Genomic DNA, 27,334 nt, shown 5'->3' on the forward strand with positions numbered 1-27,334 from the left:
AGTACACATTTTAAAATGGTGGGGAAGTGTAAGAAGGTATGCGATATATAGTTGCAGATAGACTGTCACGCTGTAAAAAAACTTTTATTTCGACGTAGTAGAGTGAACGCCTGCAGTGTAAGATGTCGTCGGTTTGAACCCCAACCTATGCACATATCCATTTATGATGTTATATTTGGCTCTACGATCCTGACTGTGAAATTATGTATGAAAACGTATGATTGTATTTTCATATGTGACCGGTGAAAAAGTCAAGAAATCAATAAAAAAAAGGAAACTAACAATATTGATGTTTGACTAATATATTAATATGTGATTAACAAATAATACAAAACAAAGCAAAACTTATTTGGTGACAAATTAATGTTGATATCATTTGTCAATAAAACAGTACTCAGATAATCAGAATATTGATAACATTATAGTACCTAATGTATGAAATATATGTACAATGATATCAAAATATAGATTCCAGATTGAAAAACAAATACAAAACAGAGTTTTCAGATAATTCAATGCATATCTATTACAAATTAAACAATTAACCAAAAATAAAACATAATATCAAAATTGAATATACAGCGACTACTTTAGTTAAGTAAATTAAAAAGTTGATACTTTTAATCTTTTATTAGATTGTAATTTTGGACTGATTTAAACCTAAAACAGAAAAACAATATCAAAAAGTGTAAACATTTCTTTTATTCCAAATAAGGCTCGCCCTAAACCATTACCTACACGTTTTTATTTTTGGTTAAGAAAAACCTCCGTGAAAACACACCCATGCATGCATAAGTTTAAGTAACCATCTTCATAATCGTTGTGAAGTTTAAACTTCATGTTTGAGATCAATTTCTCACCGCTGCCATCAATTTGTCCCAAAACAGGAGCCCACCTTCGACATCATTGGTGTATTCAATATAAGAATGTACCTTGATCCATTCCAAAAGCTCTAGCGGCATATCCCTAGCTGGCACCACTTCCAGAAGTACAACAACTAAGCAACCAGCCTCAGGGCGCTTGTTCATCGTTTCCATTCTAGCCATATTGAATTCATACATACACCACTTTCCCTTAATAAATGGCCTGGATATAACCACTAAGGTTTTCCTACTGTTTTGAATCGCATCAACAATATTGTCAGCGATCGGAATACCGGGCAGAAAATCTCTTTGGTGAACACAGAGTTTCATTCCATTTTCTTCAAGTTTCGGCATTATATCCTCTCGAATAAACTCTCCATCCTCATCAGCATAAGAAATAAAAGCATCATACATATACTGGTCTTCCTCATTTTCGTTATTAAGCCGTTGGTATCCAAAATGTTTTCTTCTTGTCATGTAGTACCAGTATCGTATCTTCCAACGATTTTTATACAATACTGCGATCAGGACAATCGTCAAAGCTATTACAGCACCAGTTGATGACAGGGCAATTTCAAGCGTATGGGAAATGCAATCAGAATTCAGATGATTAACTTGATTCAAAAATTCTTTGGCATTTAGCTGCATACCGTTTCTGTTAACAAATGTCATCTCGTCAAAACCGATAAAATGTTTTTTATGCTCTACAAGCCAAGTAAGGAAGTTTTTATTGTCACCGCTGTATTCGATGGTGTTGTTTCGAAGATCAACTGAAAAATCTGTCTTTAGACGTCAGCTATTTTCAGTTAAAAGATTTCGAATATTTCCGTTTAGTGTATGTATCGAATTGTGTTGAAGTTGTAAATGCAAGAGTTGCTTTAATGCGGATGTGTTAATATGAAAGAGTTCGATGCTATTAGAGCTCATGTCAAGATGAACAAGATTTTTCAGTCGTATAAATACGTTTTTATGCGTACTTGTTATTCTATTTGTCGATAAGTTCAGAATTTTTAATGTGTCGACATTTTCGAACATTGTCTTTGCAATGTCATGTGATAACGATTTGCCTAAATAGTTTCTGTCAAGTTGAAGGTTTTCTATACTTGAACTATTTAAAAATTTTGGACCCAAGTATGAACAGTAGCACCGCGAAAGAGACAGCTTCTTTAAGTTTGGAAAAGGACCAATAAATCCGCTTAAATAATGAAAGTTATTATTAGAAAAATCCAGTTCCTCTATCGAATTGTCTTTAGGTCTGATTTTGATTTCACTTAGATCTGTATAGGCAATATTTGAATCAGCAAACGAAACCATTTTGACTTTCTTTGGGATTCTCGCTTTCAAAATCAACTTCCTTTTCCCAGGAGTAAAATAACTACACCCAGGTATTGATTTCGCGATTAACTGCAGGTTGGACTCAGTCATAAAGGGACAGTCGGATTCTCGGGAGCGATTATTATCATTTTTTGGTAATGGTTCGGCAAAGAAATTTATTGGCGGATGTACTATGTTTTGATGACTAGCGTATACGTAGACTATATTGTTGAGACAAGCCAGCTGTAAAAGAAATAATCCGAAACTGAACTTGTTCTCATGAATATGAATTACTTCAAGTTGCTTTGGGGTTAATAAGAGAGCATTCGCCTCAATTATCTGCATTCGATTTCCATCCAAGGCTAATTCTCTTAATGATGTGTTCCTAAAGTAGCATATGTCCCTTTTTAAAAGTATTGTCCCAAGTCCGAATGTTGTATATACATGAGAGTAATTTAGGACTTTAATGTTTGTAAACTGAAGTGAATACGATATATTTATCAAAGGGCTAAATCCGAGACGTCGGTTAATTGAAAGATCGAGTATTTCAAGTTGGGACAAATGCTGAAAAGCATCTTTATATATCACTTCAAGTTGACAGGATGAAACGTCAAGAAAGCGAACACTTTGAAGCATTCGAAAAGTTGAACCGAATATTTCCTTCAGTCTGCAAGATCCAAATAATCCTTTAGATCCTACCGAAACATTCCATAAGTCCATACGTTTATATTCCTCTCCAAAATCTTTCTGAATACCGTCAAAATACACTGTTTTCAGATTTTGCAGGCAAGTCAAATTAGGGTAATTAAAATTGGAACTCCAGTTTTCATAGGTTCGAAAATTACCCGTTAACCTTAGTGCTGTTAAAGACTTAGGCAATGCGCTGAAATCGGCTAATGATGTATTGAGTAGTGGTAAAAGATTATCACTCAAGTCTAGCCTGACTAAGTTAGCGAATGGACTGAAAACATCCTTTTCAAGGTGTGATATCTGGTTGTATTTCAGATTCAAACTAGAAACATTTCTACACCCAGTTGTATCGTTAGCTTTAGGTATCCCGATATTGTTTCGCCCGGCGTTTAGTATAGTTATATCGTTATGTATCTGTGAGATGCTGTCACACATATCTTTCAGTTTAACATGGGTCGCTTCACAATTCATTTCAGAAGACATTTTGTTTATTTGCTTGCATTCACATTTGTTATCAGGTCCACATTTAAATCCATTGGCATAATGGACGTTTACACATACACACAACAAAAATAATCGTAACACCAGTACTATCATTTTGAAAGTTTGGTATGATAAATATTGATATAACTTTCAGTCGTACTTTGTTTTTTTTAAAGGCGCTATTTAAACAATATAAACTATGCCTCAACTGATAATCACATGATACTTAAACTGAAGTAGGTTATATTTTAGCCTATGGACTCCCATTGTTTTAAATAGATTCTTCGAAAAATGCAACATGACAATTCCTTTTGTTAGTTAATAGGAAGTACGAAGAAGTATATTATTAAGAAATGCTATCCTACTCAAGTGAAGTGTTCGATATTGTTTTTAAAGCACAGCCGGATGTTGCATTCTCGTTACAGAATTATTCGAGTGAAATGTGTGCTTGACCTATTGAGTATGGTCATTAAGTATTGTTTTCATCACTAGTAAGAGATATGTGATCACTTAAGAATATTAAATTATCCTAGTTGCTACAAACTCATTTATATTGATTTAAATTGTTCAATTTCAGACATGAAAAAGGAAGATTATCTGTGGTTGGTACAGAGGAGAGATCGGTATTATGGAATGTTTGAAAATACGTGGCGTCAAACTTCTTCGTCCAAGCATAGCAAGTGATTTGATCTCGTGACACGAATGATCCTATCATACTATATCATATTACTTTTCAGAGATGTAATTCTAAAAATCCAATTTTTCCAAACCTCTATCATAGTATAAATAACGTCTAATTATTTAACTACTAATCGTGTTGGCTAAAGTGTCATTGCTTATAATGTTTAACGTATGTGAATTTTACATAGCCCTTTTTTGGTAGCTGGCGATTGGAATGAACAATTAGTTAAAAGTGTCATGTCACCTAAATATGTGCTGCTTAAAAGATTTGTGTATCAAAATAACCTGCAGCAATCTGCTTAGAGTATGGATGAATCAAACGTTGCCTTTACGTTTATCCTTAATTGTACATAACTCGATACTGTAATTATTAAGAAATCAAAGAACAACGACGTGTGCTCATGCAGAACTTAATAACCTGATCAAATCAGACCATATGCCTATGGAAGTCTCATTTAAAAAGCAAGCGTCAATCAATAATTCCGATAAGATCAGTAAAATACAGTGTATCTCGTGGCTGAAGTGCTCCCATACTCATTTGGCAAAACTTTAAATTCTTTATAGCCCATCTCCTTACTGACACCTTCTATAACAACACAAGATCTTACTATCGAGTTAAACGAGAGATTCGTCAGTGCACTACATTCAGCCCCGGCACACCTTCCGACCAATATGTTGAACGAGCACTTATTGGTCCCCGGAAGTAAAGCATAACCATGCGCATGCCCGTCATACAAAGACATAATGGTACGACTAAGGTGAACCCCGCGACGACAAATCAAAGGCTCTACAGAACTACAGCGCACCAATTCTCGGCATAAAGAGCTTGATGACCTTAATAAAGACGCTGAATTGGATTATTAAACATTTTTGAAATTATTCTGAACAATACGAAGTAACACTTACATACCTATGCAATTGTATTTTCTTGAAGATCTATCACACACACACGAACAGGTCGCAGAGGGATTCAAACACAACTTATCAAAAATATTTAGTACGACGACATCGGCTAATAAATTAGATACAATTCTACAATACGAATTTTCAAGAATATTCGTATTCCTCGAACACTATAACTAAAGTCATTACATTTGCGGAAGTGATTTGACACCGAAAAAAGCCTTGCAAGAAGAAAAATCTCATTTTAGATAACATATCAAATGAACACGTAATAAACGAACCTCCATAGTTTATTTCGGGATTTACTTTACTGTTTAATTTTCATCTCGCGAACGAGTGTGTTCTGTTATCCTGGCAAACGAGTGTTCTTATCCTAATCTTCAAGGGTAAAGTTAATGATTAATCGGACACCGCTAGTTATTTGGCCAAATTCTTTTATATCATGTTTCTGCAATATACTTAACACATTCACAAAATAAATAAACATAGACTTTCTTTACCAACAACACGGATTTCAGAAAATATAATGTTGCATAACTGCGTTCTTTCAAGAGACTGTTCTGTTCAAAATCGAACGCGGCAGCGACGTGTCTGGATCAGCGCCCCGCCTTTGTTAGAGTGCGCTCCCTAATGTTGACGCTCGGACGTCTGTTTTCTTTCGTAATTTATTTATAACATTGGAAACCTTATGAAATTGTTTCGTATTTAATATTTGTTCCATATTTTATCATTTAACAATAGTGTGTATACATCATATCTATATATGTATGTTTATTCATCAATTACATGTGTATGAGTTTTCCTCATTATCTTTTTATGTTCATTTATGGAGTCAATCAGGTATTGAGCTAGGCATTTGTTTTATGGCACCAAGAAGTAATAAAAAAGGTAAACAGGATAAAAAACGCAAACATATAATGAACATAACAGTGACACGCCCAGTAGTCAAGCATTTAGATATAAACAATATTCAGGGGCACGGGATCACATTTACTCTTACCACTAATAATACCGTTTATATAGAAACCCGTATGGAAGAAATTGGAAAACGCAATCAGATTTCCTTGCATCGCACTCTGTGTCTTCAGCTCTAAAATATCCGGATTGAATTGGCTATTGCAGGCATGTTTATATCATGTGACTTGTGACACTTAAGTTCGCAGTGTTGTCACAGCAAAGTCAATCCTGAATACAGCCAATGAGTGTCGGAAAATATCACCGAATCTGTCAAAAACCTTGACGGTTTTGATTAAACCGCATAATTTAATTGCATAGCGATTCATTTTACTGGAGAAAACAATAATTAGTGCAACATGAATAATGCATATGGAATTTAAGTTGCGAAGTTTCTGTTTGTAAACCTCATAGTCGATCGTTTATGATGTCAATTCATAAGACATAGCAGAGATGCGCTGACAGAGTGAACATCCTATCGACAAGGCCTACATGAAACAACTGGTTGAATTATTCGGAGCGGATTAGACTTCCATGTCAAAGATGCGTTGAGGTTTTTTTATATGTTCGTTGATTTGGTTATAAATACATCATATTTAATTATCACTAATACAATAGAAAACTACATGGACAAGCTAAGTGGACAAATCACATAATGAAAACCCTGATTAGAGCCTTAAAGTGACACTCTTATTCAAAATCAATACATACACATGTACAACAAACATAAATTTGAGTGATAAACCTTTAACTACTTACTCAATAATGCATTTAAGGAAATTATCAATAACTGATAACAATATTGTAACTGTGTCTTTCATAGATTAAAACGCAAAATATTTATATTATTGGTGAGTGCTAAAATATTTACTGTGATCTATTAACATCTCATAAGGTGTTTTCTGCACCTTTGTTTAAAATTGAACCCGGTATCCTTCATAAGAATCATTGTTTTCGATATCTTTTTTTTATTTTTTTAGTATATTTATTCAATTTTATTAATTGTGGATTTTTTATTTGGGAATAAAAGTGCATCTTTAAGCATCAAGACGTAAAACTATCAACTCGAAACACACAACGTGACAACACAGCAAAGATAATTAATCCATTGAAAAATCATCAAAAACTAACATTCGTAAAATATTATAAATGTCGAATGTGTTATGTGTAATGATAATGTTACATTTCATTATTTGATTTTGAAGTGTTTACCAATGAACATATAAAGTGTTTGATATTATACAGAAATATAGGTTGATAAATAAAAGCTCGATAAGTCTGGTACTTTAAAATCAAGCCATCATAGGTTTTTTGTCTAATCTAAATACATGTTTTCTGTATTAGTTAAATATGTAACCAAATGGAATCAGCTGCAGCTTACACATCTAAGTGTAGGTTGAAACAAATTATCTGACCCAATTTACAGAGATATAATTTGGTTGGAGGTGCTGCAACTTCTAATGAAGTTGATGATGGTACCGCCTGTTCAAATAGCAAAGTTTAGAAATACTTCATTAGTATTAACCTATTAAAACTAAGTTAAAAACCTTGGTAAGAGTAATTATAATGGTGAATTGATAAAATGACAAAGGAAAATCGATATGCTATAAAGTAAACTGTGTTTGCTTTTTCTTAACATACACGTGCAATATAACACGAAGTATTTTGCAGGTAATTTCAACAGTTACTTCTTGGGCTGTCAAGTGACCAAACAAATTTTAATCATGTATCGAGCAATTCATTTATAATTTCATGTATTTTTAGGATTTTAGGGAATCCTCATTTACAAATTCGTTGCATTTAATTTAACATACATACCATCCCCTTACTTAATACACCAACATTCCAAACGCTCAAGTCGCTTTAAAAGGTTTCAAAAATTAAACCAAATGCTACTGGCATTTAAAATTGGCTGAATCATATGTTCTAGAACTGTTCTATCCTTACTGGAAATAGTAGTTTAGCTGGGGTAAAAAATGCGCTTGACGAGATTTAACTTTCCGAATTAGTTGCCGCAGACTTTACACATCCAGTGTAAAATTATATCGGACACCACTAAACAATAGAAATAAGTAAAATAGTGCATTTTTTGTTTGTACAAAGGGTAGAAATCGTTTTTCACAATGTTCTGTATACCGCTTGCTGATAATGCTTCAATACAATATTGCGGTAAAATAATATAATTTCTCTATGAAGTGGCGTTTACTTTCTGTCCGCTCGAATCTTCTTCTTAGATGAACGGACGCCACACATCATAAAGTGTATGAGTATTGTGTGGTATCCTTACCAAACTAATTTAATTTGCTTGAAGCAAAAGCAAAACAAACCCTCAGACGGACAATTGAACGTCAGTGTGTATATTGTAATCCCATTCAAAGAGCTCTTGAGTACACAACTTTAATGCATTGTTTCACTTCGCTCTGCCTTGGTCGAATATATTTTAAAGGGGTTATCTTCATTAAACGTTTAATATTGTCATGCAAAGTTATTTAGAGCAACATGTTGAATTAAAGTTTATATGCTTTGTACATATCGGATTGTATTACACATGTCTACCTTTGTGAAAACCCTTGTTCATATGTAATTCGTTTTAAATTGTAGTTTAAGGACCTTCCACAGTGCAAAAATGGGTTGGCAAGGCCAACAATTGAAACGTTTCAGTAAATAATATTTAATTTGAGAATTGAGGAATGATCTTTTAATGGAGTAAACTGTACATTATCTGTGACATGTTTTTGGGTAGTAATGAGTTGACCAACTTTGTTTTTATGTTAAAATGCCCCAGATGTACTTATCAACAATGTATTGTGGGGTCTTGCTTATACCTTTTCAAATAAGAAATATATTGAATAAAAATAAAATAGCGGACTAAATTCATTTCCTCGTCATGCAAATATCATTCTTAAAAGACTGCATTTACCACAAAGCCTCAATGCATTGTTGATAGGGTAGTACTGACAATTGTACCACAACAAACATGTTTATTTTGTATGCAGACCTTTCCGAATAGCAGTAAATGCTTTTTGTTTGGAAATCTGTATAAATTTTCTTTCGTAAAAATTGCACATATTCTGATTACAGGTATACATGTTGTAACGGATATATAAATTATGCTTGCTTAATATAGAACCTTATAACTTAATCGTTTAAACATTTAAGTGTTGTCACTTTAAACGCATTTTACACTATGGAATGCCCTTAATCAGAGATTTACACCTCTTATCTTACATACATAGAATTAAAACTTTAGCTTAATATGTGTCAGTCAAATTATACAATAGTTAGTAGCGTAGCTAGAGCAAATTTGATGTGCAGGCACAAAAGTAGAGGGTCTGAAAGTTTTGAACGTGTAGTTTGCGAATGGAGCATTTTTGCTTGTATCAAGAGAGAAAATAGACTTAAAAATTGAACACAAAGATACTTCAGAATAAAATCAATTGAACAGAAGTTACATTTTTTGAAAATACCAAATTGATATGCTGGCCCGGGCTTTATGGCCTAGAGGAAGATACGCCGCTGGTAGAATTATTTATGTACAGAGAGATAACGAGTCTGTCGTCGATCAAACTAATGTCCTTAAATATCTAAATACGAACATTTATAATAAAATAACTTGTGCATATTGAGAGTAGTGGCAAAATGTCGGTTACTTATGGCAGCTGTATGTACCATTTTTGTTTATTGTTTATATTTGTTTTTAAGTATTTTCAGTTTGAAACTTGATGATTTAAATTGACTGTACACCAGATTGGCACCAAAAAAGGTGTTTTTCTGTAACGAATCTCAGGACAATTATCTAATAGAATGCGTTACGCTTTGATATCATAATTGTTAAAAAGTACCAAACAGTAAAAAAAAAATGTGTAGGAGACCGGGTCCGAACCCGTGTCGCCAAAATTACAGTCCAGCGTCGTATCCACTAAGCTACGACGGCTTACTCTAATTGGGTGACAAAATTAAGCTATACACCTACCTCGGTTATATCACGTGATAATACCGACTAGCCAATCACGCATAAGAATTAAATTCTACCTGGTAGACATACCCAGTAATCTTTTAAATGGAAAAATACGAAATAACTGCTAAACTTAAATAAATTGTAAACTATGTGGTACTCCAGTTAGTAAGTTTCAATGCATTGTACACATCGATGCCAAGTTTATGCCAGTTTTCGACAAAAAAAAATGTCGATATTTTATCATACGGAGTACAGCCCCTTAAAAAATATTGAACAATGTAAAAGGAAAATAATATTCTTTATTCATAGTCAACAGAAATAATGCGGTTATTAAGATTATCCAGTATTTATCTCACAAACATATTTCGTTAGATTTCCTTCAATTTTCAGTACTCTGTTGCCTGTTGTCCTTGAGCGTCGTATCGCACGGTAAGCTGTCTTACTTATAGTATCAATGGTAAACAGTCTTGAACTTCAGGGTCAAGCGTCGCCTTTAACCGACTGACAGACAAAATTCGGGCGAACCACATGTTGTAGGACGTTTTAAGCCAACGCTGACACCGATGACCTGGCGTTAGACGTTATTTTAATCTATATGTTTTAAATAAAAATGACCTTACTTTTAAAGAGTCTGAATTAAAACGCATATTGAATTGGCAGTAAAATAACACACATATCAATCAAAACAACACACTTACCCGCCTATATAATTACAAAATACAAAACCTTACAGTACTGTCGTTATTCGGCTACAAACAACCAATTTACATGCTATGATTACACTAATATTTACAATGGAAACAATCGATTTTTGCAGAAGCATGACAAAATGTGTTATGTTATCTTAAAAGATAACTGTGTTTCCTTGTCTTTTATACAATTTTGATATTTGGACACAATAACTCATTTTCATTAAGCCGGATTTATTAGTTCGCAAGAAATTTCATGGCTCATGGCATAAGACCGGCTTACGATTGCTTAAGCCGCGATTGTATTAATTAAGTTGGTTCTATAATTGGATTTTGCTTTTATACATTGAAATAGTTTATCTCGTCATAGATGTATGTACTTTTGATCATTTGCTTTTTAAAACTTAAATATCTTAAGATTTATGTCAAAATTAAGAATGTTTATTTGCGTAAGACCTTTGAAAAACATAGACGAATTCAAACGAACAGCTCTTAATGATGTCATTCAAATAATGCTTTCCAAAGCAATATCTTATTGGTCAAATTGTAAGAACAACTTTCAAACAATGACCTTTATTAAAGAATTGCAATTACTACACCTAAATGCACTTGTTATTTACATATTACAAATGCAGAAAATCGGCCATGTTAGATGAGAACTATAGATTACTAAGAGTATAGAACAAAATCGATCCCAAGCCTTTAAGACAAAGGTTATATTAAAAACAAAGCATTATGGTCATATATGTATTCAAAACCAATTCTGTCAATCAAATCTAAACAAGAAAGTATTGAATGCCTTTAGTGTTCACGAGTTAAATGCCTTAAAGGATATAAAATGGCATTGAATTGTATTTTGTCCGGAAAATAAATTGTATGCGACCGTAACTTCTTTAAAAAAAAACCTCGTTGAAATTGTGTCCCATCCCTGTGTGCGCTTACGTTAGATTTGGAAGTGAAAGCGGGCTGAAATTTCAAAACAGTGATAAATATCAAAATGGTATTTCGCTGTATAAAAAAATGAATAATCATTTTTAATTTACTGATAAATCTCTATAGATAACCGGAAACCATATAATAATTTTTCATATTTTGAGACTTGATTGTAGCGATTATGATTTCAATAAAAATATATTTATTAAACTCCATAGGGTTTGGATAAAAGTTTTGGTTTAATTCAATGACACTTCTTAAAAAAAAAACAGAAGAAAACATTTAGTTTTTTTATTACCGTTATCTATGCAGATTTGCTTTCGAATAATAAAACACTTTCAATCATATCCAACCAGAATACTATTGGTGATAGTAGGGATTGAACATTGGTTTTTGGGGTTTTAAATAAATAAACAGTACATATTAACATTTTCTTAAAACACAATTATTTCACTGCGTTTTGAATATAAGCAAGCACATTTCACGCAAATGAAAGTGTGCCAGTTTTACTGTTTTATCATCTTTTAAATGACCCTTATATTTAATATAGAAATCCAATTAATACATATGTGAAAATATTTCACTTCTTTTGTACCATTTATATATAGAGCCTATTACTTAAATGAATGGTATAAAACGAGTTTTCTTAAACGGATAAAAACTAGCCTTTTTGGTCGTATTTGTTGAGCACGAATGTGATCTTTTATTGGTATCATAAAGAATTTCCATTTCATCATACTTCGATAATACTTTACTTCATATTAATACCTAGACTTCAATCAACAACTTAACAAACGTATCTGTTTGGCCGAAAGTGTGCACAAATATTCTATACGTTTTATTCAGCAAGCATGTTTGTCAAATATCGGAAAGTATAATAATTATATATATATGCGAGTATACCAGTTGCATTCAAAATACCAGTAAATATCTATGAAACATGCTCCTTGACGATATGACAAAGCAAGTTGAGAACAAACATTCTTGCAAACAAATTACTGATAATATGTTGTAAGCAATATTCAAATCGAAGATACCAAGGGCCAGAGTAAAAACCAGAGATAAAAAATCGCCCAGACAATGGAATGTAAAGATGCTCTGGAAACCTGTACCGATTTCTTCTCATCAACATTTCTAATCAATATATTCACTATATTTCCTTATATTATATCTCATATAATTATACTTTTTTTATCAAAACATGTAAAGCTATCATTATAACACAAACAAATTCAATATGTACAATATTCAAAATAAAAGAAAACAGGTATATCCCGACTACTGTACTAAATCAATTTTCTGCTTTAACATCACGGTCTAAACCGTAAATCCTTTCTAATGGATAACTTTACCTTCATTATAATGCTCAATCATCTAGAGGTCATCTCCTGTCAAACTGACCGTATCGTTAAGTCAATACTTCCCAGCTAAATGAAACGCTTAAACGTAATAATTCATACCACATCGCAACACAATTGTACAATATAAAACGCTATTCATTAATGACGTCACATCAAAAGTTATTACAAACCTCATATATAATTATTTTTTCAGCCTTCATTGTTGAAGACTTTCCCAAATGCTCACCAGACGAAGTTCGACAACATTGCAATGACAGGGCTGTGAAATGTACAAAATCCCCATACACCCACAAATACCATTGTATTGAATGCCAACCTGGCTTTCATGGACATAGATGTGAACAAGGTTTGTAATACCAGTATTTGTCCTCATCGACGCCTCTGCGTGATTGCCAAGCATATTCTGAATGTGTCAGTAAACTAATAAATTTGTAAATGTTATGTAATACCTCATCATCATCATCATCATCATCATCATCATCATCATCATCATCATCATCATCATCATCATCATCATCATCATCATCATCATCATCATCATCATCATCATCATCATCATCATCATCATCATCATCAACATCATCATCATCATCATCATCATCATCATCATCACTACCGCCAAAACCACAAACTTAACCACCAGCAGATAATAAGCAGCACCAGTAGCAGCAGTTATATCAAAGCGGACATATGTAGTGAACTGAAATTGATCATTGATACTTCATTAAGGATTAAATTTTCACGCTTATTAAAATTGCCCTACTAAAATTTATGTTGCATCGTTTAAAGGTTTTCGATGTAAAATACTGTGAAATTTGATGCCATGGGACTCTATATATTTTGAAGCCTTTAAAGGGGTAGAATGTATAGAAAAAGAATATGAAATTATGGTATCGATAAAACTATTACAAACACGCTGTTTTGACCTTGAAACACTAGTACTTCGGTTTCAATTGTTAAGGATGCAATCAAATCATGACGATAAACTTGTGAAAATAAATGCAAAACGAGGTACTAAGAAACTGAAATTGATTAACAAGTTGAACAAAAGACATTGTGTAAGGTAATATCAAAACAGTTGCCTACCAAGCGTAAAAGTAGTAACGGCAACCACACCGCGAACTTTTGTGATAATACACTTAGCGAGTTGCGGCAACCAGCGCACGATGTATTGAATTTATACGTAATCGCTTTAGAGTGAAACGACACATTGCACTCGATGTATTGAGATTAAACGTAATCGCTTAAGAGAGTAACGACACCTAGCACTCGATGTATTGAGATTCAACGTAATCGCTTAAGAGAGTAACGACACCTTGCACTCGATGTATTGAGATTAAACGTAATCGCTTAAGAGAGTAACGACACCTAGCACTCGATGTATTGAGATTAAACGTAATCGCTTAAGAGAGTAACGACACCTCGCACTCGATGTATTGAGATTAAACGTAATCGCTTAAGAGAGTAACGACACCTAGCACTCGATGTATAACGTAATCGCTTAAGAGAGTAACGACACCTAGCACTCGATGTATTGAGATTAAACGTAATCGCTTAAGAGAGTAACGACGCCTAGCACGAGATGTATTGAGATTCAACGTAATCTCTTAAGAGAGTAACGACACCTAGCACGAGATGTATTGAGATTCAACGTAATCGCTTAAGAGAGTAACGACGCCTAGCACTCGATGTATTCAGATTCAATGTAATCTCTTAAGAGAGTAACGACGCCTAGCACGAGATGTATTGAGATTCAACGTAATCGCTTAAGAGAGTAACGACACCTAGCACTCGATGTATTGAGATTCAACGTAATCTCTTAAGAGAGTAACGACACCTAGCACGAGATGTATTGAGATTCAACGTAATCGCTTAAGAGAGTAACGACACCTAGCACTCGATGTATTGAGATTCAACGTAATCTCTTAAGAGAGTAACGACATCTAGCACTCGATGTATTGAGATCAAAGGTAATCGCTTAAGAGAGTAACGACACCTAGCAATCGATATATTGAGATTCAACGTAATCGCTTAAGAGAGTAACGACACCTAGCACTCGATGTATTGAGATTCAACGTTATCGCTTAAGACAGTAACGGCACCTAGCAATCGATGTATTAAGATTAAACGTAATCTCTTTAGAGAGTAACGACACCTAGCACTCGATGTATAAGATTAAACGTAATCGCTTAAGAGAGTAACGACACCTAGCACTCGATGTATTGAGATTCAACGTAATCGCTTAAGAGAGTAACGACACCTCGCACTCGATGTATTGAGATTAAACGTAATCGCTTAAGAAAGTAACGACACCTCGCACTCGAAGTATTGAGATTAAACGTAATCGCTTAAGATAGTAACGACACCTAGCAATCGATATATTGAGATTCAACGTAATCGCTTAAGAGAGTAACGACACCTAGCACTCGATGTATTGAGATTCAACGTTATCGCTTAAGACAGTAACGGCACCTAGGAATCGATGTATTAAGATTAAACGTAATCTCTTTAGAGAGTAACGACACCTAGCACTCGATGTATAAGATTAAACGTAATCGCTTAAGAGAGTAACGACACCTAGCACTCGATGTATTGAGATTCAACGTAATCGCTTAAGAGAGTAACGACACCTCGCACTCGATGTATTGAGATTAAACGTAATCGCTTAAGAAAGTAACGACACCTCGCACTCGATGTATTGAGATTAAACGTAATCGCTTAAGAGAGTAACGACACCTCGCACTCGATGTATTGAGATTAAACGTAATCGCTTAAGAGAGTAACGACACCTCGCACTCGAAGTATTGAGATTAAACGTAATCGCTTAAGAGAGTAACGACACTTTGCACTCGAAGTATTGAGATTAAACGTAATCGCTTAAGAGAGTAACGACACTTTGCACTCGAAATATTGAGATTAAACGTAATCGCTTAAGAGAGTAACGACACCTCGCACTCGAAGTATTGAGATTAAACGTAATCGCTTAAGAGAGTAACGACGCCTAGCACTCGATGTATTCAGATTCAATGTAATCTCTTAAGAGAGTAACGACGCCTAGCACGAGATGTATTGAGATTCAACGTAATCGCTTAAGAGAGTAACGACACCTAGCACTCGATGTATTGAGATTCAACGTAATCTCTTAAGAGAGTAACGACACCTAGCACGAGATGTATTGAGATTCAACGTAATCGCTTAAGAGAGTAACGACACCTAGCACTCGATGTATTGAGATTCAACGTAATCTCTTAAGAGAGTAACGACATCTAGCACTCGATGTATTGAGATCAAAGGTAATCGCTTAAGAGAGTAACGACACCTAGCAATCGATATATTGAGATTCAACGTAATCGCTTAAGAGAGTAACGACACCTAGCACTCGATGTATTGAGATTCAACGTTATCGCTTAAGACAGTAACGGCACCTAGCAATCGATGTATTAAGATTAAACGTAATCTCTTTAGAGAGTAACGACACCTAGCACTCGATGTATAAGATTAAACGTAATCGCTTAAGAGAGTAACGACACCTAGCACTCGATGTATTGAGATTCAACGTAATCGCTTAAGAGAGTAACGACACCTCGCACTCGATGTATTGAGATTAAACGTAATCGCTTAAGAAAGTAACGACACCTCGCACTCGAAGTATTGAGATTAAACGTAATCGCTTAAGATAGTAACGACACCTAGCAATCGATATATTGAGATTCAACGTAATCGCTTAAGAGAGTAACGACACCTAGCACTCGATGTATTGAGATTCAACGTTATCGCTTAAGACAGTAACGGCACCTAGGAATCGATGTATTAAGATTAAACGTAATCTCTTTAGAGAGTAACGACACCTAGCACTCGATGTATAAGATTAAACGTAATCGCTTAAGAGAGTAACGACACCTAGCACTCGATGTATTGAGATTCAACGTAATCGCTTAAGAGAGTAACGACACCTCGCACTCGATGTATTGAGATTAAACGTAATCGCTTAAGAAAGTAACGACACCTCGCACTCGATGTATTGAGATTAAACGTAATCGCTTAAGAGAGTAACGACACCTCGCACTCGATGTATTGAGATTAAACGTAATCGCTTAAGAGAGTAACGACACCTCGCACTCGAAGTATTGAGATTAAACGTAATCGCTTAAGAGAGTAACGACACTTTGCACTCGAAGTATTGAGATTAAACGTAATCGCTTAAGAGAGTAACGACACTTTGCACTCGAAATATTGAGATTAAACGTAATCGCTTAAGAGAGTAACGACACCTCGCACTCGAAGTATTGAGATTAAACGTAATCGCTTAAGAGAGTAACGACACCTCGCACTCGAAGTATTGAGATTAAACGTAATCGCTTAAGAGAGTAACGACACCTCGCACTCGATGTATTGAGATAAAACGTAATCGCTTAAGAGAGTAACGACACCTCGCACTCGAAGTATTGAGATTAAACGTAATCGCTTAAGAGAGTAACGACACCTAGCACTCGATGTATTGAGATTAAACGTAATCGCTTAAGAGAGTAACGACACCTCGCACTCGAAGTATTGAGATTAAACGTAATCGCTTAAGAGAGTAACGACACCTAGCACTCGATGTATTGAGATTAAACGTAATCGCTTAAGAGAGTAACGACACCTAGCACTCGATGTAATGAGATTAAACGTAATCGCTTAAGAGAGTAACGACACCTCGCACTCGATGTATTGAGATTAAAAGTAATCGCTTAAGAGAGTAACGACACCTCGCACTCGAAGTATTGAGATTAAACGTAATCGCTTAAGAGAGTAACGACACCTCGCACTCGAAGTATTGAGTTAAAACGTAATCGCTTAAGAGAGTAACGACACCTCGCACTCGAAGTATTGAGATTAAACGTAATCGCTTAAGAGAGTAACGACACCTCGCACTCGATGTATTGAGATTAAACGTAATCGCTTTAGAGAGTAACGACACCTAGCACTCGATGTATTGAGGTAAAACGTAATCGCTTAAGAGAGTAACGACACCTCGCACTCGATGTATTGAGATTAAACGTAATCGCTTTAGAGAGTAACGACACCTCGCACTCGAAGTATTGAGATTAAACGTAATCTCTTAAGAGAGTAACGACACCTAGCACTCGATGTATTGAGATTAAACGTAATCGCTTAAGAGAGTAACGACACCTTGCACTCGAAGTATTGAGATTAAACGTAATCGCTTAAGAGAGTAACGACACCTCGCACTCGAAGTATTGAGATTAAACGTAATCGCTTAAGAGAGTAACGACACTTTGCACTCGAAGTATTGAGATTAAACGTAATCGCTTAAGAGAGTAACGACACCTAGCACTCGATGTATTGAGATTAAACGTAATCGCTTAAGAGAGTAACGACACCTCGCACTCGAAGTATTGAGATTAAACGTAATCGCTTAAGAGAGTAACGACACCTCGCACTCGAAATATTGAGATTAAAGTAATCGCTTAAGAGAGTAACGACACCTCGCACTCGAAATATTGAGATTAAACGTAATCGCTTAAGAGAGTAACGACACCTCGCACTCGATGTATTGAGATTAAACGTAATCGCTTAAGAGAGTAACGACACCTCGCACTCGAAGTATTGAGATTAAACGTAATCGCTTAAGAGAGTAACGACACCTCGCACTCGAAGTATTGAGATTAAACGTAATCGCTTAAGAGAGTAACGACACCTCGCACTCGAAGTATTGAGATTAAACGTAATCGCTTAAGAGAGTAACGACACCTCGCACTCGAAGTATTGAGATTAAACGTAATCGCTTTAGAGAGTAACGACACCTCGCACTCGATGTATTGAGATTAAACGTAATCGCTTTAGAGAGTAACGACACCTCGCACTCGATGTATTGAGATTAAACGTAATCGGTTTAGAGAGTAACGACACCTCGCACTCGAAGTATTGAGATTAAACGTAATCGCTTTAGAGAGTAACGCCACCTCGCACTCGATGTATTGAGATTAAACGTAATCGCTTAAGAGAGTAACGACACCTCGCACTCGAAGTATTGAGATTAAACGTAATCGCTTAAGAGAGTAACGACACCTCGCACTCGAAGTATTGAGATTAAACGTAATCGCTTAAGAGAGTAACGACACCTCGCACTCGAAGTATTGAGATTAAACGTAATCGCTTAAGAGAGTAACGACACCTCGCACTCGAAGTATTGAGATTAAACGTAATCGCTTAAGAGAGAAACGCCACCAAGCACTCGATGTATTGTGATTAAACGTCAGCGCTTTAGAGAGTAACGACACCTAGCACTCGATGCATTGATATTAAACATCAGCGCTGTAGTGAGTAATGACACCTAACACCCGATGTATTGAGATTAAACGTATTCGTTTTAGAGAGTAACGACACTAAGCACTCGATGAATTGAGATTAAAAATATTCGCTTTAGAGAGTAACGACACCTAGTCGATGCATTGATATTGACTGTAATCGCTTTAGAGAGTAAAGACACCTAGAACTCGATGTATTGAGATTTAACGTAATCGCTTATGAGAATCACGACACCTAGCACTCGATGCATTGAGATTTAACTTCAGCGCTAAAGAGAGAAACGACACTTAGTTCTCGATGTATTGATATTACAAGTCAGCGCTTTAGAGAGTAACGACACCTAGCACTCGATGTATTGATATTACAAGTCTGCGCTTTAGAGAGTAATGACACCAAGCACTCGATGTATTGCGGTTATTCGTCAGTGTTTTATAGAGTTGCGACACCTAGCACTCGATGCCTTGCGAATATGCGTCTGCGCTTTAGCGTAACTGTATTATTTTTATGACGAGGTTGGAAGATGACGTTATTGTTTGACTTAGATCAGTTTATCGCTCCGACAATTTGCATTTTTTTATGCATTCATGCGAATAAGAAATGATCGATAAGCATATAACATATTTTCACATGATATGAATACAACCCATTCTGCCGCGTCTTTGGTGAATTGCATAAGCATACTATTTTTTTAATACGGATGAGCTACAACAATGTTCCTGAAACATACAGTTCATGTAATCATTTTGCGTGAAAAAAGCTAAATATTATGTACTTCGTATATTAATTACATTAGTAGTGTACGCTTAAAACGCATTTTTCGTAGTGGTTGTGGATTTATTTCATGGTGACCCAATGGACGTACAATCCAATTGATCATTTATTAGGCAATGACATCGTGACATTTGATTCACAAAGTCACTTATATTAGAATGAAGTCCTTTTTTATCTTACACAGCAAGAAAAAAACCGCTTTTATGTGACGCAAAATACGGAGACGAGTTAATAGTCTAATAAACAAAGAAAATTTATTGTTCAATACATACGTTTTTTTCTTCTTAAGTATAACGCAAGATGAAGTTTACCGCATTGTTACCGTTCTCAAACTATAGGCAGTTTGTCAAATCAAATTGCATTCTGTAAAAAAAGGTAATACTGATTAGTGTTCTGATCTTTATAATTGTTTTAAGTTATCTGCTCAAAATGGTTTTCATTTAACGTCTTATGGTTTTGCTTCCCTTAAAATCAGAGGAGGTGGGCCAAAAAGAAGATAACAAACACCGATTGATTAATTACACTTTTGCAGGATCACCCCTTACCACAACGTTAGCGCAAACAGTTGCAACACAAGCGGTCCATACAACTGAAAAACATCTGACAACAGTTGCAACACACGCGGTCCAGACAACAAAAGCACCTTTGACAACACAAACATCAACAGTGCCTCCAACAACAACGTCAAGCGACCCTGGTTAAAGATATTTTTGTTTTTATTTATTTTTTGCTTAAATTGACCGTTGCATCTAAAAATGCCCTTAACTGATATTCACAGCATTTTTGTTCTGGTGCCAAATGGAAGTCTTAAAATATTGCCTATTCCTCAAATTTTATGTTGTTATAAATCGAAGCCTAACAGAGGTAGAGTAATGTAGTTTTCCTTTCAATCATCCTGTCGTCTGAATCAGCCCTTACCCTGTGTCTCTACACAACATTTATATTTGATTTTTTGACGACTGTGAATGTGTTCTGAAATTTTCCTTGTATTATCTGTAGAACGTAAATATCATTTTTATATATCTTCCCGAATCAATTTTATTCAAAATTTTATCAAACCTCACGTTCATGAGTAGAAATAATAGATCATAAACGTTAAAAATCTACGTCTTTTAAAGCAACGTTTTATGTATTGGACACTGGCATCTATTGTTAATATTAATGATATAAACAGAATATCCATTTCGTTGTCAATCAATACGAAACGTATTAAACGCGTTAAAAGATAAAATTGTCTGAACTGGAAATTATCAATTTCCAAACAAGCTCACTTAATAATGTTTACATTACTCATGTAATATCCTCTTTATAAATGATATCAACACATAGTTTCGCATAATACATTATCGAAAGCCGTTCATAAAATAGTATGTATCTGGTCGTTGAGTAGTAAGTCTGTTAGTTGATCAGATGTTTTAAAATTTGTTTTCTGCTCAATTGCTAACAATTGATGCTGACTCCGATGTAGTTTTTGTATTATATTTTGCATTATTGATACATTTTGAGGCATTAATGAGACCTGCGCGCGCAAATCGATTTAAAACTTAGATATGTTTTACTTGGTTTGCAGTGACCAAGTCAGGGTAATTACCACATTTGCCTCTGTTTATACTGTGAGAGTTGACCATTCCGTGTCTTAAAGCATAGTCTATCTTGTTCAAAGTTTGATTGGCCTTGATCATTTAGACTTTACAATTTACCTTAATTATATTTCTGGACCCTGAGCTAGTCCAAGTAATTTCTATTGTTTCAAATGTATATGTACATATGCCCTTATTGTGGTTGCAGTAAACCATGACTGCAACAAGTTCTCAGTGGTCAGCGATTTGTCACATGGCCAGCCTGTTGCCAATGGTCACGCTCCAAATTGTTCGTCTGGATCGTATGCTTCGACGGAAGCGTTTGTTTTAAACAATTGCAACGTAACCACCCCTGATTTGTGGCATCCAGGAATGCAGGTACCCTTCAGAAATACTTCCTTCTGTTTATTGAATAATATGAACAGAAAAACATTGTTGCTTTCATAATGTTTTATTTTAAACATGCTGATTAGTTATAAATATCATGTGGGTTTGGTCTGGATCAGAGTAAAAGGTCATGCAGCACGTTCCTTTCGATTCAGTACGAAAGGTATCCTTGGTTATTTTTTTGCATATATATTAATAAATGTTAGGGTTTTTTTAATATTGACGAATAAAAGCCCATTTTTGTACAGATATCCAAACTGTATGAGAAACGCTGATAACTATCGTTATGACGTAAAGAAATTTTAGTGAAATGTTGACCTCAAAAGGTTCCTCGAGAAACGCTTTATGATGTTTTGCATGCTTTTAGCGTTTTTTTGGTATTAATGATGTAGTAGCTGTGTTGTTTTGAAAAGTATGATTTTTGTTTTCATTATCAAAACAATACAAAGTAAGTTGCGTTTTCTTGTGCGTGCCACAACTGGCGTCAGCTCCTATGTACGATGTTTCGATACATAATTAATTTCAGTTTGAAATTAAACAGCAAATAGATCAGTGTTTCTCAACATGACATTAAAAGAAACTGTTTTTCTGTATTTATAATTAAATACATGATTATCATAATACCGTCATTATTTATGAATTTATAGCCATTTATTAAACTATTATGTCTAGTTCGATCCTATTTAAAAGCAGTAAATATGAATTGTTAATATATGTTTAGTTTATGAATAACTGCAATTTATGCATAGGTTATGAGTAATTGCAACGCTATTCCGGCGTATACGGCAGTTGGTACGTACTTGGAAGGGATTTATGCTGTTGGCACTGGCTTATCAGGCGTTTTTCTCGAATGCATTCCCAACGGTTTCAAGGTGAGTATAAAGTCTATATGTACAGTTTTCAATGAAAAGGATTTGATTGTTGTAAAAATCCTAAATTATATACTATTTTTATACAAGAGTTTACGTTTGAATATTTTCATGGATGAGCGCAACAAAAATAGTGTCCATGTTTTGGTTGTACAGTAGGTGAATATTTCGTCTCCAAAGTATTTTACTTAGGACCATATATGTTAACAGGAAGGTCAGCTTTAACAAGTAAAATAACCTCATGTTGTGTTTGAGGAGAAGGTTTGTTCAGCAGGTCAGACTCTAAAGTCAAAGCCGAAAGCTTTCTGAAAATAATGTCTGCACATTAATAAGTCAATCCACAACGGAATGTTTTGCCTGACTAATAGGGGCTCCCTTCTCGAGTAGGTATATTAAAAGCCAATGTTGCATGAAAGCAACATTTTCTTAATATGTTTTCGAATCAATAAATAGTAAATGGTTGAGGTTATGACCATGAAACTGATCGATTGTACTTTAGGAGCGAATGATGTATACTGTTTGTGTTGTCGAGAGGTCAAAACAAAGGCGATGGTTTTAAGAGCTTTATCCATTATACTTTCATGTTAGGATGTACATGACTTGCATATGACACTTATCATCCTATTTATAAGAATACCAGGTTCATTTTTCACGGCAAAACTAAAAAATGTGTCTACACAATAACCCTAGAACGAATGAACCCACGACATTGTTACTATCACAGAGGGTTATATGCGACATGTAGATAATGATTACCTTGTAAGCATATAAAGGAAAGTGTAGCGGTCAAGCTGAACTGTTTTTTATGACAAGTGTCACTATAACTCTTACAAAACAATGGGTACAACAGGGTAAGCCCACTCGTCTATGATTTAATCAAGACCCTGTTAAAAAGCACAAGATTAGACAGAAACAAACCTAGAGTCTAATGCTACAACCATAATACGTCAAAATATCGCCGCCTCGGCTGGATCAGTAAATTTTTTGCCAGTTAACTAGCGCTCAAACGAGTTGGCACTTTGCAATTAACCCGTTAACAAACTTCAATGTTTTTTGGATCAATGATTAGGTTATGCTATACATAATTTGCTTCTGCAACAGCGGCGCTCATGCGGTATTATTGTTATATGCAGGAAAAAATGGTTTCAAGAAAACATTTTTATATTCAAGCGCATGATTTAATATTAAGTTAGCATTACGTTCCAATTAAATATATTAATGTAACATAAGTTGTTTGTTTTTATTAAACATTGATATTATTATGAAGAACAAACAGAAATAAACATAAGCATCAGATATTGATCATATGAAATGCTCCAATGATTTTGTTTTTTAATTGATAGATTGCCTTTCAAGTTGCCTGCGACAAGTCGCCAGAAATCCGACATATTGAGCAAGGAGGTCTTGGCTTTCTCGACCCCAACACCTATTACATAATTGTGTAAAGCGGATCAAGAATCATTGCATACGCCTTTACTTGCAATTTTGCCTGAAAATAAACACATAAACACAATAACGCATATTGTCTTAATAGTTGATTTTTACTGTTACATTATTGAGATCGCACCATGTATTAAATAGTATAAACAGATTAGATACATCAAATATATTACAGATAAAATACGTTACGTTTCCTCCAAAGCGTTTAACCGCACTCACGTGATCTATATTTAGACAATCAAAAAGGTATAAAACGATAAGTCGGGTAAAAATATAGTGTTACTTAGTGTTGCAAAGTCAGAATTTGGAAGTTTTATATGGAAACATAGGCTACGTTATGATAAGTTGCAAGCTAGATTTAAAATGCTTAATCGTATTGGACTATGCATAAGTTATCTGCTAGTATGCATAATGCTCATGTCACATTGGGTTCTTTTAAATGTGTTAAAAAAGGAACTAGGATGCATTACAGGCAATAGCGTTATGAAGAGAATGATGCTCCAAGAATTTCATGATACCGATTACAGTACGAAGTATTCCAAACGCTATTAAGGAATTAAATACTTATAAAAGTAGTGATTCTGTAAAGCACTTCGTTTATTGTTCCATATTTACATACCCTGTTAAATAAAACATTTTATACCGGACATTTTCAAGCTTCAAGGTCTGAGTGTTTTGTTGTGCCATTTCATAATACAGACATTGTAAATAAAAACAATAACAATAACAATAATGTACGGAAAAACGATACTAAATGCATTGAAGAAACGCATTTTGTAAGTGGGTCGAATAATACTCTGTATCTATTCAAGCACATCCATTTGTCATCATTAAATATATGTTTTCATCAATTAAATCGAGAGAAACTGCAAGCATTTATGTTAAATGTATGAATGTGTATTATTTAAACGACAAAGAGAGTGTATTTCTTGTTCTCAATATTTTTTAAACGAATAAGAGTCTAACTTCTATGAAAAGGGTATTATTGTTATCAAGATTCGTTGAAAAATGTTTTCGTATACTATATGTTATTGTTCTTATCTTGTCTGCTATACATGTAATGAACTTTAGGAGGGCTCCCGGCATATTTTCATTTTTATAACACTGGTATTGAAATGCTTATTGTTAAATTATTTCAAACTCTGGAAACGGGTTTAACTCTCGTGGGTTTATCTTCAGATGAACAAAATACAACTGCAGGTCAGGCATTAAAAACATTTTTTTTAAAATAAGATTTACCACAATTTGTGATGTTGTTTAAATATTCCAAAAAGGATGAATACATGTCGAAAACAATGGTTCTTATAACGGATACCGAGTTTTATTTGAAAGAAACGAGCATAAAACACCGTGCTTCTACCTTATGAGACTAAAGTAACTCACAATATTTTTTTAAGCATTCACCAATCATTTAATAGTTTTGCGCTTTCTGCTATTAAACACACGGTTACAATATTGTTATCAGTTATTAATATATTCCATAAATGCCTTATTTAGTAAGTCGTTAAATTTTAATCGGTCAAAATTAATGTTTGTTAAACATGTGCCTGCATTAGTTTTGAATAAGAGTGTCACTTTAAAGTAATAGTATTTGTTTAAATTTACGGACCTTTCTATTTGATAAAGGTCAGATTCGTTTGATTATCTTAATTTCTTAACTATGGTAATGAAATCTCAGGTTTTGTCAAACGTAATGTCATGGACGGAATACATTTGCAATACTGTACAATATTTGATTGTACACAGAATGATTTTATTTATTACGAGCTTGGACGCGTAAATTACAAGACAATTAAATAAAATAATTTTATAAAGTATTTGATTAACTTATTACGTACATGTGATAATAAGTACAATAAGAAAATATATTTTACTTTATTGAATGACAGAGAAATGTACCACAATTCAAGAGTTGTTCGTTATAACGAGATTTGTGTAGGTTTTATTAATATAGCTCTTTCACTATAATACATAGTGCTAGCTTATGTTAAACAGGGACTAAATAACAATTTCATCCAACACTGAAATGGAAGATAAGAAGTCTCTAGTAGAACATTGTTTTATTACAATACAGCGAGTTTTAGACTCCATGCTTACTTAATTTCATACAGTATAAAAAACGTTGAGATTTAGTTTATCAAGGTGACCTGTATTCGTAGATAGACTTAAGATTGTGAGCAGAATATCGGCGTAGCCCAATCTTATATGTGTTGGTGAGAGGAAATGTAGCACATGTCCAGTATTACAAAAACGAATATCATTATGATGTAGAATGTGGTCTATACTCTGATTTAATAAGAATATATAAATAACCCTATATTATATACATAGACCAATGATGCAAACCTTTTTTCCAATAAATAACTTCAATTATGTTAAATACAAAAGCTATGTATATATATTTACTTGATTGATCACACTATACTGAAGTCAGGTTAAATATAGAACGCGAAAAATGAAAATGTTCAGTCTGTGATGTTTACATGTGACAAGGAAAGATAAATAGTTTATCATTTTCTTAAGGTCTACGGTCAATATTACATTTGTTACTGGTGATCCATTCCAAGTGACTGAGCATGTGTTTTTTTAACCGGACCTGTCTGCATGAAAAAATAACGACAAATGCGTAAAAGTCTTCAACCACTTCTCATGAAACCCTTCACATTTTGAAAAATTGAAAGGGTTAGGTACCTCGACTGTGCTAAGATCGTGCGATGTACTATTATTGGTCGAATCGATATTTGATCACCAATAGCAGGTTCATATGCTTCATTAAATCTTTAATAAAGACAATTGAATTTTACAAGAAATGCAAGTCCACTATGTATAAATTAATCGTTTCATTTACAATTCACACTCAACGCACCTTTTGGACATTGAATGAATATGATCATCTATAATATCATATTCTAAACGTATCTCGGTAGGTATATGTTGTGCCTTTAAACATGATGGTTTAATAATTACGCTCCTTGGGTTTTCCATGTGCCTTTCGTTTTGTAGCGTTGATAAAGGGATGTTTTTTTTAATGATCAGATACTCACGACACTAGTGATGTAGTATTCTTGCTCCAGGTCAACCCCCCACCACGGCTGGTACACTTTTATACTTGTGAAAACACATACCGTTATGCATATTAGTGTCCC

The 27,334-nt window shown here is 34.4% G+C and overlaps 2 protein-coding genes across 2 annotated transcripts; one reads left to right on the forward strand and one right to left on the reverse strand.

Annotated features, from left to right (window-relative positions):
* Positions 1-848: 848 nt before the first annotated feature.
* On the reverse strand, positions 849-1,535 carry LOC128240492 (toll-like receptor 4). The gene has a single exon (XM_052957142.1). The coding sequence runs from the start codon at positions 1,533-1,535 to the stop codon at positions 849-851; it is 687 nt and encodes a 228-aa protein (XP_052813102.1).
* Positions 1,536-20,362: 18,827 nt separating this feature from the next.
* On the forward strand, positions 20,363-24,193 carry LOC128240493 (uncharacterized). Its single transcript, XM_052957144.1, has 4 exons — positions 20,363-20,609; positions 21,701-21,870; positions 22,629-22,751; positions 24,092-24,193. Exons 1-4 carry the CDS (start codon positions 20,363-20,365, stop codon positions 24,191-24,193), a joined length of 642 nt encoding a protein of 213 aa, XP_052813104.1.
* Positions 24,194-27,334: the final 3,141 nt, after the last annotated feature.

The sequence above is a fragment of the Mya arenaria genome, chromosome 7 (genome assembly GCF_026914265.1).
Source record: "Mya arenaria isolate MELC-2E11 chromosome 7, ASM2691426v1".
In the NCBI taxonomy this organism is placed as follows: Eukaryota; Metazoa; Mollusca; class Bivalvia; order Myida; family Myidae; genus Mya; species Mya arenaria.